This window comes from Syngnathus leptorhynchus, chromosome 14, assembly GCF_054491065.1.
Source record: "Syngnathus leptorhynchus isolate UIUO chromosome 14, UIUO_Slep, whole genome shotgun sequence".
NCBI classification, from domain to species: Eukaryota; Metazoa; Chordata; class Actinopteri; order Syngnathiformes; family Syngnathidae; genus Syngnathus; species Syngnathus leptorhynchus.
The window spans coordinates 3,088,996-3,103,754 of NC_141208.1; the positions used below are offsets into that span (position 1 = coordinate 3,088,996).

The window sequence follows — 14,759 nt, forward strand, 5'->3', positions numbered from 1 at the left end:
ATATATATACGTGTATATATACACGTGTGTGTGTGTGTGTGTGTGTATATATATATATATATATATATATATATATAAAACATACGTATATGTACACCTATTTGTATACTTCCATATATACACACGTATGGCTCTATGTACGTGTGTGTATATAGATGAATAGATGGATCAGCTAGATGGCTCACTGAACTATGAGTGTGAGACTCACCTTTTCGGCATTTGATTTGTATGGCCTTCACCAATCAATCCGCTGTCCAATTGTCGAGAGAGTCCCGTAATCCGGCTTTATGGGAGTCGCGCAGCACGGCCTAATAGGATGCTCGTATTAACAATGGCACCAGCTGTTGCAGGCGGACAGGGCAGGGTAGGGCAGGGCCCTCTGTCGGCCACCGGGAAGAGTGGAAGGACGGGGCGGGGGCGAGGCCGTCAGATCAGCGAGAGGTGATTGACGGAGAGATTGTCTGTGCGCTGCTGCCACTCAGTCTCATGCGGAATATCCCGGGACGGACGCGGCTCGCTTTCGGCACGGCCCATTTTCACGCCGCCCCTTCCTCATTTCTCACTTTTCTTTCATCCCAACTAGTTTGGACATAGGTCACTTCTTGACCTGCCTACCTGCCCGCCTCCACTCACTGCGCTGCATGTTGCACGTCAGCACGTCGGACAGGTGGCCGACCGTCCAGCGGGCTCCGTATGGATGAATAATCGACTTTGGTGGACATTTTGTGCTCTGTGAGGTGGCCAGGGGCTCTCCAAAGTTGCAGTCAGGACCCCAGCGGCTTTAGGAAGAAGGGCTGAGGATGGCCGTGGCGTTGGAGGAGGTATGGGGGCGGGTCAAGAATGTCTGCAAGCAGAACGGTCTCCTCATCCTGTCCGTACTGGCCGTGGTCATTGGCTGCCTGCTCGGCTTCTTCCTGAGAGGCAAGCAGCTGTCCGAACAGGTCAGTCGCCGCTTCATCGTCAGCCCCGACACGACGCCACGCACCTACTATAGCCTCCGTTACTCGGTCTAGGAAAACATTTCGAAGCGCCCAGAGGTTAGATTGCTCCAAATTGAGGGTAGAAACCTTCCCGTCGGCCTCACCCATTGCATTGCGGGACACGACTATGAATCGGGATTCCCGCTGGGCTGGCGAGATTAGTGTTCAATCACTCCACAGTGACATCAGGTCAACAACAGACCGTCATGTTCACTTGTATAATTCCCATAAGTCAGAAAGGGGCGACCGTCGGACGAGAATTGAGAAGGTGGCATACGGCTGCGCCGCTTACAACTGACACCCACGGAAGAAACAGTTTGTCAAAAATGTGTTGACCCACTATACTTCTCCGTCAAAGGTTCAAATCTGACGTCATTCAACCACTAGCGTGCGCCCTGAATCTTTCACCGGCTTATTAGCAACAGTAGTCGGACACACACACACACACACACACACACACACACACACACACACACACACACACACACACACAAAGAAAAATGTTAGCAAATAGTCTTGTATTATGATTCTGACTATTAGCAGTCATTTTATTTATCATAATCATACTATTTATTCATAAGGCCCCTTTCAAAGCACTGAAGGTATATGTGCTATATATGTGCTGTATGTGCTAAGACTTTTTTTTTTTTTTTTTAAAGATTCCATTAGCGTGTGTTCCTCTATTATCCACTGAATGTGATTAATTCTCTGCTCTTATTTGTGCACTCTTGCTCGCCCAGAGAGTGGGGTTGTGTGTTTGCAACTTCAAATCTGATGAATCACCTTCATTGAAAACATGTTTCAGCGACAGACCTAATTTTTAATTGATATATACATAACATACCGACACACACACATATATATATATATATATATATATATATATATATAATAGAAATGAAATAAAAGAAGAAATCCAATTAGGTCATGACCTTGCTTTGCGTTTCTATGGCAACAGATGCTGAATACACTCGCTTGTGACACAAGGTACACAAGCACATACACACACAAACAGCATTTGACCCTGACACCATCCTGGCTGAAAAAGCTTTTACTGCTCGCACACGACTTTCCTGTGTCCGTTCTGCCCGAGCGCAGCCGTTAAAACGGTGTAAAGTCTAACTATACGGTTGAGCGACGAATTCGAGAGACTGCAACGTTGTGTAAAAACGTGTACGCCACGTCAAAGCAATTGCTTGACATTCTTGTCTGTTCTTCTTGCAGGAGGTCAAGTACTTTCAATTTCCCGGAGAACTCCTAATGAGGATGTTGAAAATGCTCATCTTGCCGCTTGTCGTTTCCAGGTAAGACAGAGCGAGACGGGCAAGCAATACATCCATCAAAAGAGCACAAGGCTTCTGCGTAACAATCGTGGGATTTTTTTCTTTTTTTAAACGGAGCGATACATCCAAATAGGGATCAAAAGAGCTCAAAGCCTTCTGGGTAATAAAGGTGGCTTTTTGTAGCCAATGGACGGTTGGGACGCTCACTGCCCATCTGTGTCCCAGATCTTCTTTGAATCTGGACTCGCTTATTTCTATTGGAAAGACACTTAGCGATTCCAACGCTTGACGGGATGGGCGAGTGGTGTTTGTGACTTTGCTTGGCGTGTAACATACCTTGACTCCCCTCCCCGAGGACTATTTTGGGAATGAAAACTCCCAAACAAATGAGGTGAGCGAGCGCACCGCTAACACGTGCGGCAGGCCGCTTTGTGCAATAAGCTACTTACAATACATGCACCAGCAAAGTCTGGATGAGAAGTTAATCTGGGCCGCCTCCCTCCCTCCCTGTCTCGTCGTGTCAGTGCGTTTGTGTCTTCCTTTTTCAAAGGAGGAGTGACCCCATTGGTTTGTCATTAGAAATGACTGGACGCCAGCTTGGTGTCAAATGGCCATCGCTGGAAATAATCAAAAATAATAAGCAAGGCGCTGGGCGGGGCAGGGAAGATGGCCGCAACGTACTACGCACGCCGTCTGGCTGCTTCTATTTGCATATGGGCGCCATTTTCCCATGACATGCGTAATGCAGCTGAAGAGCAGGCGCTTCAGGATGCGCAGATCAGCCGCTGGACGCGGCTTATCTCGGGGTGAAATGTCCGCCCCGGCCGGCCCCATTCTTTTATTTTTTTTTTTCCTCCCAACCATCTGCACGCTAGCCAAAGAGGAAACCAGATGAAGTATAGTTAGGTGTACATAGTTTGGAGTATTGAACAGATGCATAACAATCATCGTACGTAAATGCAGAGAATCATTTTTCCCTTAATGAAAGAGAAAACGATATTGCTGGATCTTGTTTTCTATTACTAGGTGGCTTCTAAAGGCAAAGTGATTGTTTGTGACCTCGCTCCCTCCCTTCATCCTCCTTATATCCTTGGACAATGTTTTGAGTGCCTTCCCTATTTCAAAGAAGGGATTATTGTAATGCTCTTGCTCAGCAAAGGGACACAATGGAGCACGAGCGCCGTATGCTTCAAACTCTTGCGGCAGCATCCCCACTCATAACTTTTCAAGTGCGTAGGTGCACGTGCGTGCTAGAGAACCAACGCCACAAGTTCACGCAAGTCCAGCGAGGTTCCGAAAGGCTGAAAACAGAGCCTGATGATTGTTATTATAAATTTTCCCATCTAAAAGATCCATTTTCTTCTCTCTCTTTCTCTTTGATTAGTTTAATGTCCGGTCTGGCTGCCCTGGATGCCAAATGCTCCAGTCGACTGGGCATCATGACCATCTCCTACTACCTCTGGACCACCTTTGTTGCTGTGGTGGTGGGCATCATCATGGTCTACATCATCCACCCCGGAGGAGCTGCTCAGAAGGAGGACTCGGAGGAGAGCAAGAAGCCCATGACCAGTTCGGCCGATGCTCTCCTGGATCTCATCCGGTGGGTGCCGCTCGCCGGGCCGTCTTTAGCCATTGATAAGGTCTCGCTCGGGGACACGGAAAATCCCTTGAGAGGCCCGAACGGGAATTTACTCCCGAAGCTGCGTTTGTGTGAAACCTGCTCGGCGAGTAAAGTCACAGCAAATCCTTGAGGAAAGTGTGTCAGCGGGTTGACGTGCTAAGCTAATTAGCCAGCGCGGTGTGTTTGAGGTGAACGCTGGCTGGCCGGCCGTCTGGCTGTGGCGGCCCCGAGAGCCACTGTGTCAGTGTGACAGTAGGTCAACGGGCACGCCGCCGTCGTAAACCAAGTCAACGGGAAGTTATTTATTGATTTTTATCTCGGAGAAAACCGGTTTTTATTTTTTATTGAAGCGGTTTTGTCATTTTCAGCATCACAGCGTAACAATTTGGCCTTTACCCGAACCAACAAACGGACGAACCGAACGTATACGATTGAACCGGATGCCGATTATGACGGCGCTGACGTTGACGGGCTCTGGCCCAGCTGGGCTTTGGATTTATCTGCCAAAGCTTCTTTAAAGCCTTCATCATCTATCGTGCGGCCGTGCTATATCGGTACATTCGCAAATGGCCCCCGAGTGTCTGACTTTGGCCCAGCGTGCGTGCGTGTGTGGTGAGTTGGCCTAATGAGCATCGCGCTCGTAACATCGGGGATCCTTAATCACGTCGGCGGGATGAAACGAGCGCATTAGCCTTGTTTGCATGGACGCAAAATGAACGACGTGAAAGGCGCTCTTACTGGTTAGTTACTATCAACGCTGTATCGTCCGACCCTAACCCTCTCATTGCTTAACTCAGAAGGATACGTGGCCCTGTCCGTCCCACTCTTGGAGTGGTGCTGTTATATCTGGTGCTTCAAGTAAAAAGCACTTGAGTGGCCTCCAGGATCCTTTTAGCTTGCAGGGTTGAATTGTACAAAAATAGTCCGATGGAAAACATGTTGGATATGAAAAAAGCAAGGGCGTTGAACAAAAATCTCCGTCATTTTGGCTCTTCACAGTTCACGTGCTTTCTTTGAAGACATTTTCCAACCTCGCTCTCTCTCTCTCCCACAGCAACATGTTTCCGGCAAACTTGGTTCAAGCTACATTTCAACAGGTACGCTGGAGATCCAATCAAACGTGAACTTTCTTACTTTCTTTAAAAAAAAAAAAAAGTGGCGTCAGCCAGCTGAATATTTTCGGATTTTTCTTTACATTTTTTCGTCTCAGTGTTTGGGTTGTCTGAATTTCGCCTCTTCTGCCTCCCAAGTATCGAACCCGGAGAGAACCTGAATTCATCCCCAAACCGACAGTGGCTCAGCTCCTGGATGAGACCACCACTCGGCGGGTCTACATCTACGGCATCCAGGACGACAACGGAAGCGACGTCCAGAACTTTTCTCTGGATCTAACGCCGCCGCCGGACGTCATCATGAAGACGTCGGCGGGTACGAGCGAGGGCATGAACGTGCTGGGCATTGTCATTTTCTCCGCCACCATGGGTGAGCGCTCGGCCACCGATTGCTCCCGTATTCGCTCGCTCGGTCCAGCTCGGACCCGGGTGACCCTCTGGCTCTCTGGCAGGGATCATGTTGGGGAGAATGGGGCCCAACGGAAGCGCTTTGGTCAACTTCTGTCAGAGTTTGAACGAAGCTGTCCTCAAGATCGTTGCCATCGTCATCTGGTAAGAAGCGCGCCCCCCCCCCCCCCCCCCCGCTCCGAAATGATTTAACTCCTTCTTAAGTGCGTCCGCTTCGAATGGATTTTTGTCGTCAGTGGCGTTGAAGCGCTGCTTTGTGTCTCTTCAATCTTAGGTACTTCCCCTTCGGTATCGTTTTCCTGGTGGCCGGGAAAATCTTGGAGATGGACGATCCGTCGGCCATGGGGAAAAAACTGGGATTTTATGCCATCACTGTAGTCATGGGCTTGGTGCTACACGGTCTTTTCATCCTGCCGGCCATGTATTTCTTCATCACCAAGAAGAGCCCCATTGTTTACATCCGAGGAATTCTGCAGGCCCTACTTATTTCCTTGGCCACTTCTTCCAGGTAATTTTACTCGAGGCTATACAAATTCGCGCGATTTGTAAGATTTGTAAAATGACGTCTTTTGTTGTTTTTGACCAGCTCTGCCACGCTGCCTATCACCTTCAAGTGCCTCCTTGAAAACAACCACATCGACAGACGCATCATTCGCTTCGTGCTTCCCGTAGGAGCCACCATCAACATGGACGGCACCGCGCTCTACGAAGCTGTGGCGGCCATTTTTATAGCCCAAGTCAATAACTACGAACTCGACTTTGGACAAATCATCACCATTAGGTAAGCAAAGCAAAAGAGCGCGACTTGTGTCTCCCCCCCCCCCCCACGCAGCTTCTGACTTAATCACATCACATATTGAGTTTTCTAAATGATTAAAAATATTACGGGGATTTACTAGGTACACATTCACTGTATGTAAATGTCACACAGATTATGCCTCATGTGAGCTTCTTAGTCTGATCTGATTTCTGCCAAACGAGTCTGGAAGCCACAGCGACACGCAAAAAAGTAGCGAGGCACTGTCTCGCTGTGGCACACTCTGTACCTTGGCAACAGGTAAACAACAGCCCGGCCGAGGGGAAGGGGGGGGGGGGGTTACGGGGAGTTATGTCTCTCTGATTTAATGGCATGTCCTCTTGTAATAACATTAGGCAGTCAGACTTGTGCCCATAGCTTCAGGCTGCGCTTGTAATCCCTCGGCTGGCAGTAAAACCCGTATGACCTGTATGACTCATCTCTCCTGTCACGCCAGAACCATAATAATTTTCCCCCTCCCTGCCTCTCCCCGTGGTGTTTGGCTACTGACCACAGAGCTTCACGCAAACAACTGTGGAGCAATTTGTGCTTTTGCGTCCGTAAAATCTTCGTATGGCCATATGTACTGTACAAGCAATTAAAATATTTCATTGGAATAAAAAGGGCCTTCTTCTTTTTTTTTTTTTAGCATTACTGCCACGGCAGCCAGCATCGGTGCAGCAGGAATCCCACAAGCTGGACTGGTTACCATGGTGATCGTGCTGACCTCTGTCGGTCTGCCTACCGATGACATCAGTCTCATCATTGCTGTCGACTGGGCTTTGTAAGTGCTTAGTACGGAACATGTGGACGTGGCTCGGGACTGACAAAGTCAAGTCACGTCTTAAAACTTTTACCGTGTTTCGGAAGCCTCAAACGGGTAAACGGGTTTGGACGTATGTCCCGCAGGGATCGATTCAGGACCATGGTCAACGTGATGGGCGATGCCCTGGCCACGGGCATTATGGCTCACATCTGCAGAAAAGATTTCATTAAAGAAGGCGAACAGGTGAGAGCCCCTAACGTTTGCGCACGGATCTGTCCAGACTCAAATTGTGACGGCCTCCGCCAGGTACCGCTGATCTGCGAGACCAAGCCCATGATCAGCATCCAGCAGATGATGAGCTACCAGAACCAGAAGAACGGCTGTTACCAAGCGGCTCCGGCGGGCGGCAAGCACGAGCACCTTTCCCCGGACGTGGCCCGCCTGATCCAGCTGGAGGAAGGCATCCGACCGCTGGAGAAGAAGAAACACGCTCACTCCTCCCACCACAAGAGAGGCCATAGGGACAAGGAGCACTGCTCCATCGACATCAACGGTCTGGAGACCAACGTGTAGAAGACATCCGAGCCAGCGAGGCAACGCTCGGACGCCGGCCCGGCACCGTCCTCCCGCGATGCGACTGAGGTAAAACGGCTCCAGCGAGAGAGAGACAGGTGCAAAGTGAATCGATGCGCTCACATGTTGAACAATCCAATAGAATACAAAGACTTTTTTATTTTTATTTTCTAATAAGCACGTGCGTATCTGTGAGTGTACGCACCTAACATTGAATACCGGTTGCCAGGCCAGCTTTGGGCTTTTTCAGTTCCGTTGCTCTTTGTATACGAGGGTGAGTCAGCTCAAAAGGACAAAGAAGGCAATACAACAGAGATAATTATAAAAATCTGCCCAATCCCTCTGTGGACTGTGGAAAAATAAAACCACTAGCATCAGTGATATATTGTATCGACCTGTTTGAGACAAATGGACTTTTTCCATATTTGAATCGCACGTACGCTACGATAAACAACTTAATGATTCGGTATGAAGCTGTGCCATTCTCTCAAGGTTTGATTTTGATGACAGACAAGAATTGCTTTCCACCGCCATCTGGAGCAGAAGCCGGCCGGGCTTGACACTGTGCAACACGCCGAGATTGACCTCCTTGTGTAAAGAATGGATGTCGTTGCGTTTGGCACGGGGACAAGTAAGTCAAGAAGGTGGGTGGGGGTTGACAATCTGGACCTGGCAGACGGTGCACGGGGAAGATTTTTGCATATCAACTAACAAATTAACTCAAACAAAAACATTAACATTAAATTGACTTACGTTAATTAGTTTGTCTTTTTTTTTTTTAAATATATATTTCACTTACCATAAATGGTTTACTTGTTAGAATAAAAAAAAAAAAAAAAGACAGCGTTTCTAGACTACAACCACTTAACAACAAATTGCCTTTGAATCGGTTGGCATTTCCATTTTGATGACATCTAGTTATAGATGTTATTAGTTAGTTGATGATTTTTTGTTTTTTTACCCCCTTATTCAACCCTAACCTTTGCATTGCATTTGAATTTGGTGTTTTGAGGGTTGAATTGTTTGTGGCACCCTGCGGAAGAAAACAACTCACACATATTGAGAAATGACTGGTGTTTATTAAACAGCAGAATACAGCGTTTACAGAATGAAATATGTTTGACTTAGTCGTAATTACAAAAGGCAAATGTATGTCATTGGCGTGGTTAAAACAGATGATTTCATTTTAAGTGAGTAGTTAATCAACTTTTCTTTTAAGTAGTTCCATTTTCCATGATTTATTATAATGTGGTCAGATTGCTGCTGCTTTCTAACATGTTGTAGATTTTTGCACATGTCAAGGTCACCCACCCACCACCTGCAAAGGTGCACATTAAGGCTTTGTAGCTAGACTCGATCTAAGCGCGCACATCGCTACTGGTGTCTGTCAGAAAGAATTCAATTCCAAGGTCCATTGGTAATCACAGCTTGGCCTTTCCTGGTGCCACCTGAAGGTTCTGAAGCTTCATAGCCATGCCCATATTCCCAGTAATCTTCAACTTGCCCTTGAAAAACGCCTGAGGAGAAATACGTTCAGTGGAGAACACTTGACTTTGACAGATGTACAACTAAGAAATCGTCTATTCACAGCCACGGGACCGACAACAGTTCTGGAACATACCGTTTGAGCATTCAATTTTCCCGTCATTAGCTCCAGTAGATCTTGATCACTCATGGTCAAGGTGCAGTCAGCCTTGGTGCCTGAAAACAATGACCCACATTGGACACAAAAAAAAAATGCATTGAAGCTGCAGTGTAATACCTGCTTGATTGGTGACGCAACCATTTCCATTCTTCACATCCACAAACCATGTGGCCTCCTTGCCATTGGGTCCGTCTTTCACTTGGAATGCAAACACGCCGCCAACCTTCTTGACTAGATTTGCTCCTTCCTGCAAGAGGACAAAAAAGCTGCCCTGAAACAATCTTCAAATCATTCCATTCATGCTTGGAGAAAGATCGTCAAGGAACAAAACGACATTTTGTTGAGTGGAGGAAGCCAGACCAAACCATCAAGTCCAATGCTCGCCATACCTCCTGCAGATGTGTTTCAATCTCCTTGAAGACGGCGTATGATTTAAAGGCCTCCAAGTCATTGCTCGCACTTGTAGCCACTGCGCCCACGTGGGAACTGAAGAAGCAAAAATAACCCTTGACTCAAACAAATTGTGTGGTAGGGATACTGAGAAATTCTCTCGTACCGGCTGAGCTCCTGTGTGAATCCCATCCTGTACAGCGCGACCACCACGGCTCCTCCCAAGCCAATGTTGTGCTGCAAGGCCACCTTTGCACCCGGGACTTGCCTCCTGCCGGCCTGACTTCGGAGCTGCCAGCAGAGCTCGGCACACTGGGCCAACCCTGGTAGAAGATGAGCACACATGAGGGCTTTTTTGTGCATCCACCACTTCTTATCGGAAAGGCTTAAAATATCAAGTGGTTCCTGTAAAGACTTCTGCACCAGCAAGGACTGCTCCAATAGGATGGGACGCACGCCATCTAGCGGCCATCGACAGGACTGTTTGTTTAAACTTTGACATCTGTACAAAATGATAAATGTACCTGTCGCTCCTAAAGGATGTCCTTTGGAGATGAGACCACCGCTGGGGTTGATCACGTACTTGCCGCCATACGTGTTGTCCCCTCGCTCAATCAGCTCTGCTCCTTTACCTGTCCAGAGGAAAAACAACCAATGTGCAATCAACAAGCGGAGATCTTAAAAGCTGGCTATTTATTTCCATGGCATCTGCCTGGGCTTTCTTGGTTCATATTAATCATTTTCAAGTTTCATCCTGCTGGAATTGTGATTTGTACCTTCGGGGCAGAGTCCCAGGGCCTCGTAGGTGATGAGCTCGTTAGCAGAGAAGCAGTCGTGCAGCTCCACGACGTCGACGTCGGCAGGCTGCAGACCCGCCGCTTGGAAACACTTTTGGGCCGCCACTCGTGACATATCGTAGCCCACCTGAACGGCCGGAGCGCGTCATCATTGCACGGTGCCATTTCTGGCGCTACCATAGCACCTTCTCACCATCTTGATGCAACTGTTTTCGTCAAAAGTGGTGTTCAGGTCGGTCACCATCTCTTGGGCCAGGATCTCCACCGCTTGTTTCTCCAGACGGTGGCGCCTGACAAAGTCTTCACTTGCCAAAACTACAGCACCGGCTCCATCTGATGTAGGGCTAAAAAAAAAAAAAGACGATAAGATGCTTTTATTTTTATTCCTTCTCGACAAAAATGGAATGAACGAACGAATGGGAGTATCTTTACCAGCACTGCAGAAGAGTCAAATATTCAAAGACCTTCCTTGAGTTCATGACCTGCTCCAGTGTGTATTCATCTTGGAACTGAGAATAACTACACATAAAAGGACCATTGTTAGCTTAGTGCTAGCGACCTCCTAAATGCATTGAGTACGTAGTGTTGTAACGCACGGGTTGTTGGTAGAATGCTTGTGATTTTTCCAGGCGATCTTGGCAAAGTGCTCCGGTTTAGTGCCTGCAAATGAGCCCGCTTAGACACAATGGAGCGTTGCGGTCATCCTTCCTAAAATGCCGGCGCTACCATATTTCTCCATGTGTTCCCTGCCGGCGTTGCCGAACATCTGCGCAGCTGGCGGAGCACCCACCATCCCGTAACGGTTGATCATCACCTCCATGTGTTTGTCCATGGGACTGGTCCTGTCCATGTACTGGGAGAAGAAAACATGAAAACTTGAGTGGTAAATATGTTGAAAGTTTGAATGTTTTTTGTTGTTGTTGTTTTTTACCTTAGAGGACAAAGAGCCCCTCTCCATCTTTTCGAATCCAAGTGCAAGCACACAATCAGAAAGACCTAAAGCAAAAAAATCTTTGAGGAGCTTATTTTTTTATAATCAGCCTATTTGATGCCCATCTGTCATATTCACACAAACATTTGTGGTACCTTGACTTAGCATTTATTCCACCAGTCCACCTGGAGATGATGCCAGAAAACAAGACGTTGCAGAACGTCTTGCTTAACTCACCTCCTCGGATCATCTGCCGTGCCATGTAGAGGGCAGTGGAGCCGGTGGAGCAATTATTATTGACGTTAATGATGGGGATGCCGGTCAGGCCCAGGCTGTGGTAAATGGCCCTCTGACCACACGTAGAGTCGCCTAAGACACAAACGGCAAGGGGAGGAAAAGGTGAATCAGATGAACATTTTTTGGTACAAGGTCAAGAAAAGCTTTTCGGCATTATGGCTGACACCCTTGATTCCTGATATGCGTTACCATAGACATATCCCACACAGGCTTGCTGGATTGCAGAGTATGGGATTCCGGCATCCGCAAGAGCCTTTTCACCTGAAAAAAATAATAACGTATTGCCATATTCTTGTGAATGGCTGAGCAATGTCCAAATTCTGTTTGAATAAGCACCCGCTTCCTTGGCCATGTCAGGGTAGTCATAGTCGCCTCGGGCTCCGGGCTTGTCAAACTGCAACAAAAACATACGTACGTAAAAAAACACAAGCATGTTTGACTCTATGATTGAATGCTTAATTATAAAACTGAATTTTGGTGCAACACTTTGCAAACTAAAGAAATAAAAAGCAGATTAAAGGAACACATTTAATGCTTAAATGTGGCCAAAATTACAAAAGAATAAAACTGTAAGAATTCAACCACAGGTAATTCAGCCATAAGAAGATTGAGTTCACTCAAGACAATCTTTGACAGCGTTTCAAAGGGAGGGCAGGGGTCAAATGACCCTTTACACACATTTTGCATTGACATGAACTATGGACTGAGACAGTTACATAACTACCGAATAGCAACATCTATTAAGACGAAAACAAAACTCGCAAAAGTTCAAACAGCCATGAGCACCAAATAAAATTAATATGGATCGGTATGGGCTCATTTTGTCAGATAATCTTGCAAACGCTCTTCTCATGGTTAGAGAGTACGACTTAGTACTTGGTACTTAGTCAAGGGTACACACTACAGCAATAGTGTTGAACAGTCGCTCACACTGTTACAAAGAGTCCAGCAGCTTCGATTTCATTTACCTTGGTCATGCCAACTCCGATGACAAACACGCGATTTTGGCTTGCAGGCGCCATAGTTGGATGATTGTTGTTGTGTGAGCTGTCAGTCGAGCATCGGAATAGTGTTGGCTCGTGAGTGAACGATTCGTTCATAAGAACGACTCTTTTCAGTGAACGAGAGTGAACGAATCACGTGATTCCTTCTTTTTTCAGTTCATATGATTTCAACCAGTAGGCGTCGGTAATGCGTATTGAAGCTGGTGCCACCTCGCCATAACCAAAACGAAGAAGAAAATGACGTCACTTCCCGTTCACCAACGAGTCGTCAATGGAGGATATGCACGTGACGTCACAGACCGGCCGACTGTTTGCTTGGGTAGCGAAAAGCGGCGGACTGGAGCATTTTTTAGCATTTTATCTCTTGCGGCTTTCTTAGTCCACCCAGGCCACCATCCTCACGAGTCTAGTGGCAGCGGACGAGACTTTTTGCCACCCAAACAATAATGGCGTGTGACGTCAGTGCATATCATATGAAGGGATGCGCCGTTATGTAAAAACCGGGGAGATTATGCTTCTCTTTGGGTAATCTTTATTTTATAACACTTATAGTAGTTTTTAAATAATGTGTATGCATATATATATACGCCTAAATATTGTTGGCCAATAAATCTACTGCAATTTCACATTAGATTGCTGGTTTGAAATTTGCTTTTATTCTTCTTATTATTTTAATAAACATTTATGTTAAAACTTGTCTGATGTTTTATTCCTTGTTTTTATATTTGCGAATTAAAACAAAAATCAGACATGCAAAAATGCTTTATATGACAATACCTATGTGTTTTACCTTGTTATATGAATTGGTGTCCCCCCAAATAACAAATGTCTGCATAAAGGATTTTTTTTCAACCTTTTATTCAAACACAAACACATTCGGTATAATACCATCAACTACAATCCAACAAATAAAAAATTAAAACATCAATGTCGGCATAACGTGTGTCGGCTGGCATAGCAGCAACGCTGTCTGTCACTCACTCGTGAATCTTCGCGAACGAACCTGAAAACGGCGGTGTACCTAATGAATGTCCGAGTGACGTCACAGATCAACCAGCCAATCAAAAAGTGGGGGTGAGGGCGGGTGTGGCACTTTTGACTTTCATTTAAGCTTTGACCATGATTTTTCCCTAATGAAGTGGCCTGTTATTAGGTACACCTGAAAATGGTGGTGTACCTAATGGAGTGTCCAAGTGACGTCACAGATCAACCAGCCAATCAGAAAGTGGGGGTGAGGGCGGGTGTGGCACTTTTCACTTTCAGTTAAACTTTTTCCCTAATTACCTGTAATTAGATACACCTGTGTCCAAGTGACGTCACAGATCAACCAGCCAATCAGAAAGTGGGGGGTTGTTTGGGTGTGGCACTTTTCACTTTCATTTAAATTTTGAACATGATTTTTCCCTAATGAAGTGGCCTGTTATTAGGTACACCTGAAAATGGTGGTGTACCTAATGGAGTGTCCAAGTGACGTCACAGATCAACCAGCCAATCAGAAAGTGGGGGTGAGGGCGGGTGTGGCACTTTTCACTTTCAGTTAAACTTTTTCCCTAATTACCTGTAATTAGATACACCTGTGTCCAAGTGACGTCACAGATCAACCAGCCAATCAGAAAGTGGGGGGTTGTTTGGGTGTGGCACTTTTCACTTTCATTTAAATTTTGACCATGATTTTTCCCTAATGAAGTGGCCTGTGATTAGGTACACTTGAAAATGGCGGTGTACCTAATAGAGTGTCCGAGTGACGTCACAGATTAACCAGCCAATCAGAAAGTGGGGGTGAGGGCGGGTGTGGCACTTTTCACTTTCACTTAAACTTTTTCCCTAATTACCTGTAATTAGATACACCTGTGTACATGTGACGTCACAGATCAACCAGCCAATCAGAAAGTGGGGGGTTGTTTGGGTGTGGCACTTTTCACTTTCATTTAAATTTTGACCATGATTTTTCCCTAATGAAGTGGCCTGTTATTAGGTACACCTGAAAATGGCGGTGTACCTAATGGAGTGTCCGAGTGACGTCACAGATCAACCAGCCTATCAGAAAGTGGGGGTGAGGGCGGGTGTGGCACTTTTCACTTTCAGTTAAACTTTTTCCCTAATTACCTGTAATTAGATACACCTGTGTACATGTGACGTCACAGATCAACCAGCCA

General features: G+C 46.5%; 3 protein-coding genes across 6 annotated transcripts in view; 2 read left to right on the plus strand and 1 right to left on the minus strand.

Moving 5' to 3' along the window:
* LOC147045997 (uncharacterized) overlaps window positions 1–859 on the plus strand; it is an 11,710-nt gene extending 10,851 nt beyond the window's left edge. For 2 of the 4 annotated variants that reach the window (XM_085930308.1, XM_085930304.1), the window contains exon 4: window positions 584–731. In XM_085930308.1, coding sequence (XP_085786434.1) covers window positions 584–701 — 118 coding nt within the window. In that variant the 3' untranslated portion in view covers window positions 702–731. The other 2 variants (XM_085930306.1, XM_085930305.1) reach the window with 2 other exon arrangements.
* Window positions 801–8,746, plus strand: slc1a7a (solute carrier family 1 member 7a). Its single transcript, XM_085930300.1, has 11 exons — window positions 801–941; window positions 2,205–2,284; window positions 3,648–3,863; window positions 4,939–4,981; window positions 5,135–5,366; window positions 5,449–5,548; window positions 5,679–5,912; window positions 5,991–6,185; window positions 6,850–6,984; window positions 7,110–7,209; window positions 7,273–8,746. Exons 1-11 carry the CDS (start codon window positions 801–803, stop codon window positions 7,537–7,539), a joined length of 1,743 nt encoding a protein of 580 aa, XP_085786426.1. The 3' UTR covers window positions 7,540–8,746.
* Window positions 8,599–12,685, minus strand: scp2a (sterol carrier protein 2a). The gene is made up of 16 exons (XM_085930302.1): window positions 12,568–12,685; window positions 11,936–11,993; window positions 11,789–11,860; window positions 11,540–11,671; window positions 11,303–11,367; window positions 11,098–11,224; window positions 10,968–11,031; window positions 10,804–10,890; window positions 10,565–10,715; window positions 10,351–10,498; window positions 10,099–10,206; window positions 9,741–9,897; window positions 9,574–9,670; window positions 9,302–9,431; window positions 9,161–9,240; window positions 8,599–9,056 (listed from the first exon to the last, which is right to left on the minus strand). The coding sequence occupies exons 1-16, from the start codon at window positions 12,619–12,621 to the stop codon at window positions 8,961–8,963; spliced, it is 1,626 nt and encodes a 541-aa protein (XP_085786428.1). The 5' UTR covers window positions 12,622–12,685; the 3' UTR covers window positions 8,599–8,960.
* Window positions 12,686–14,759: the final 2,074 nt, after the last annotated feature.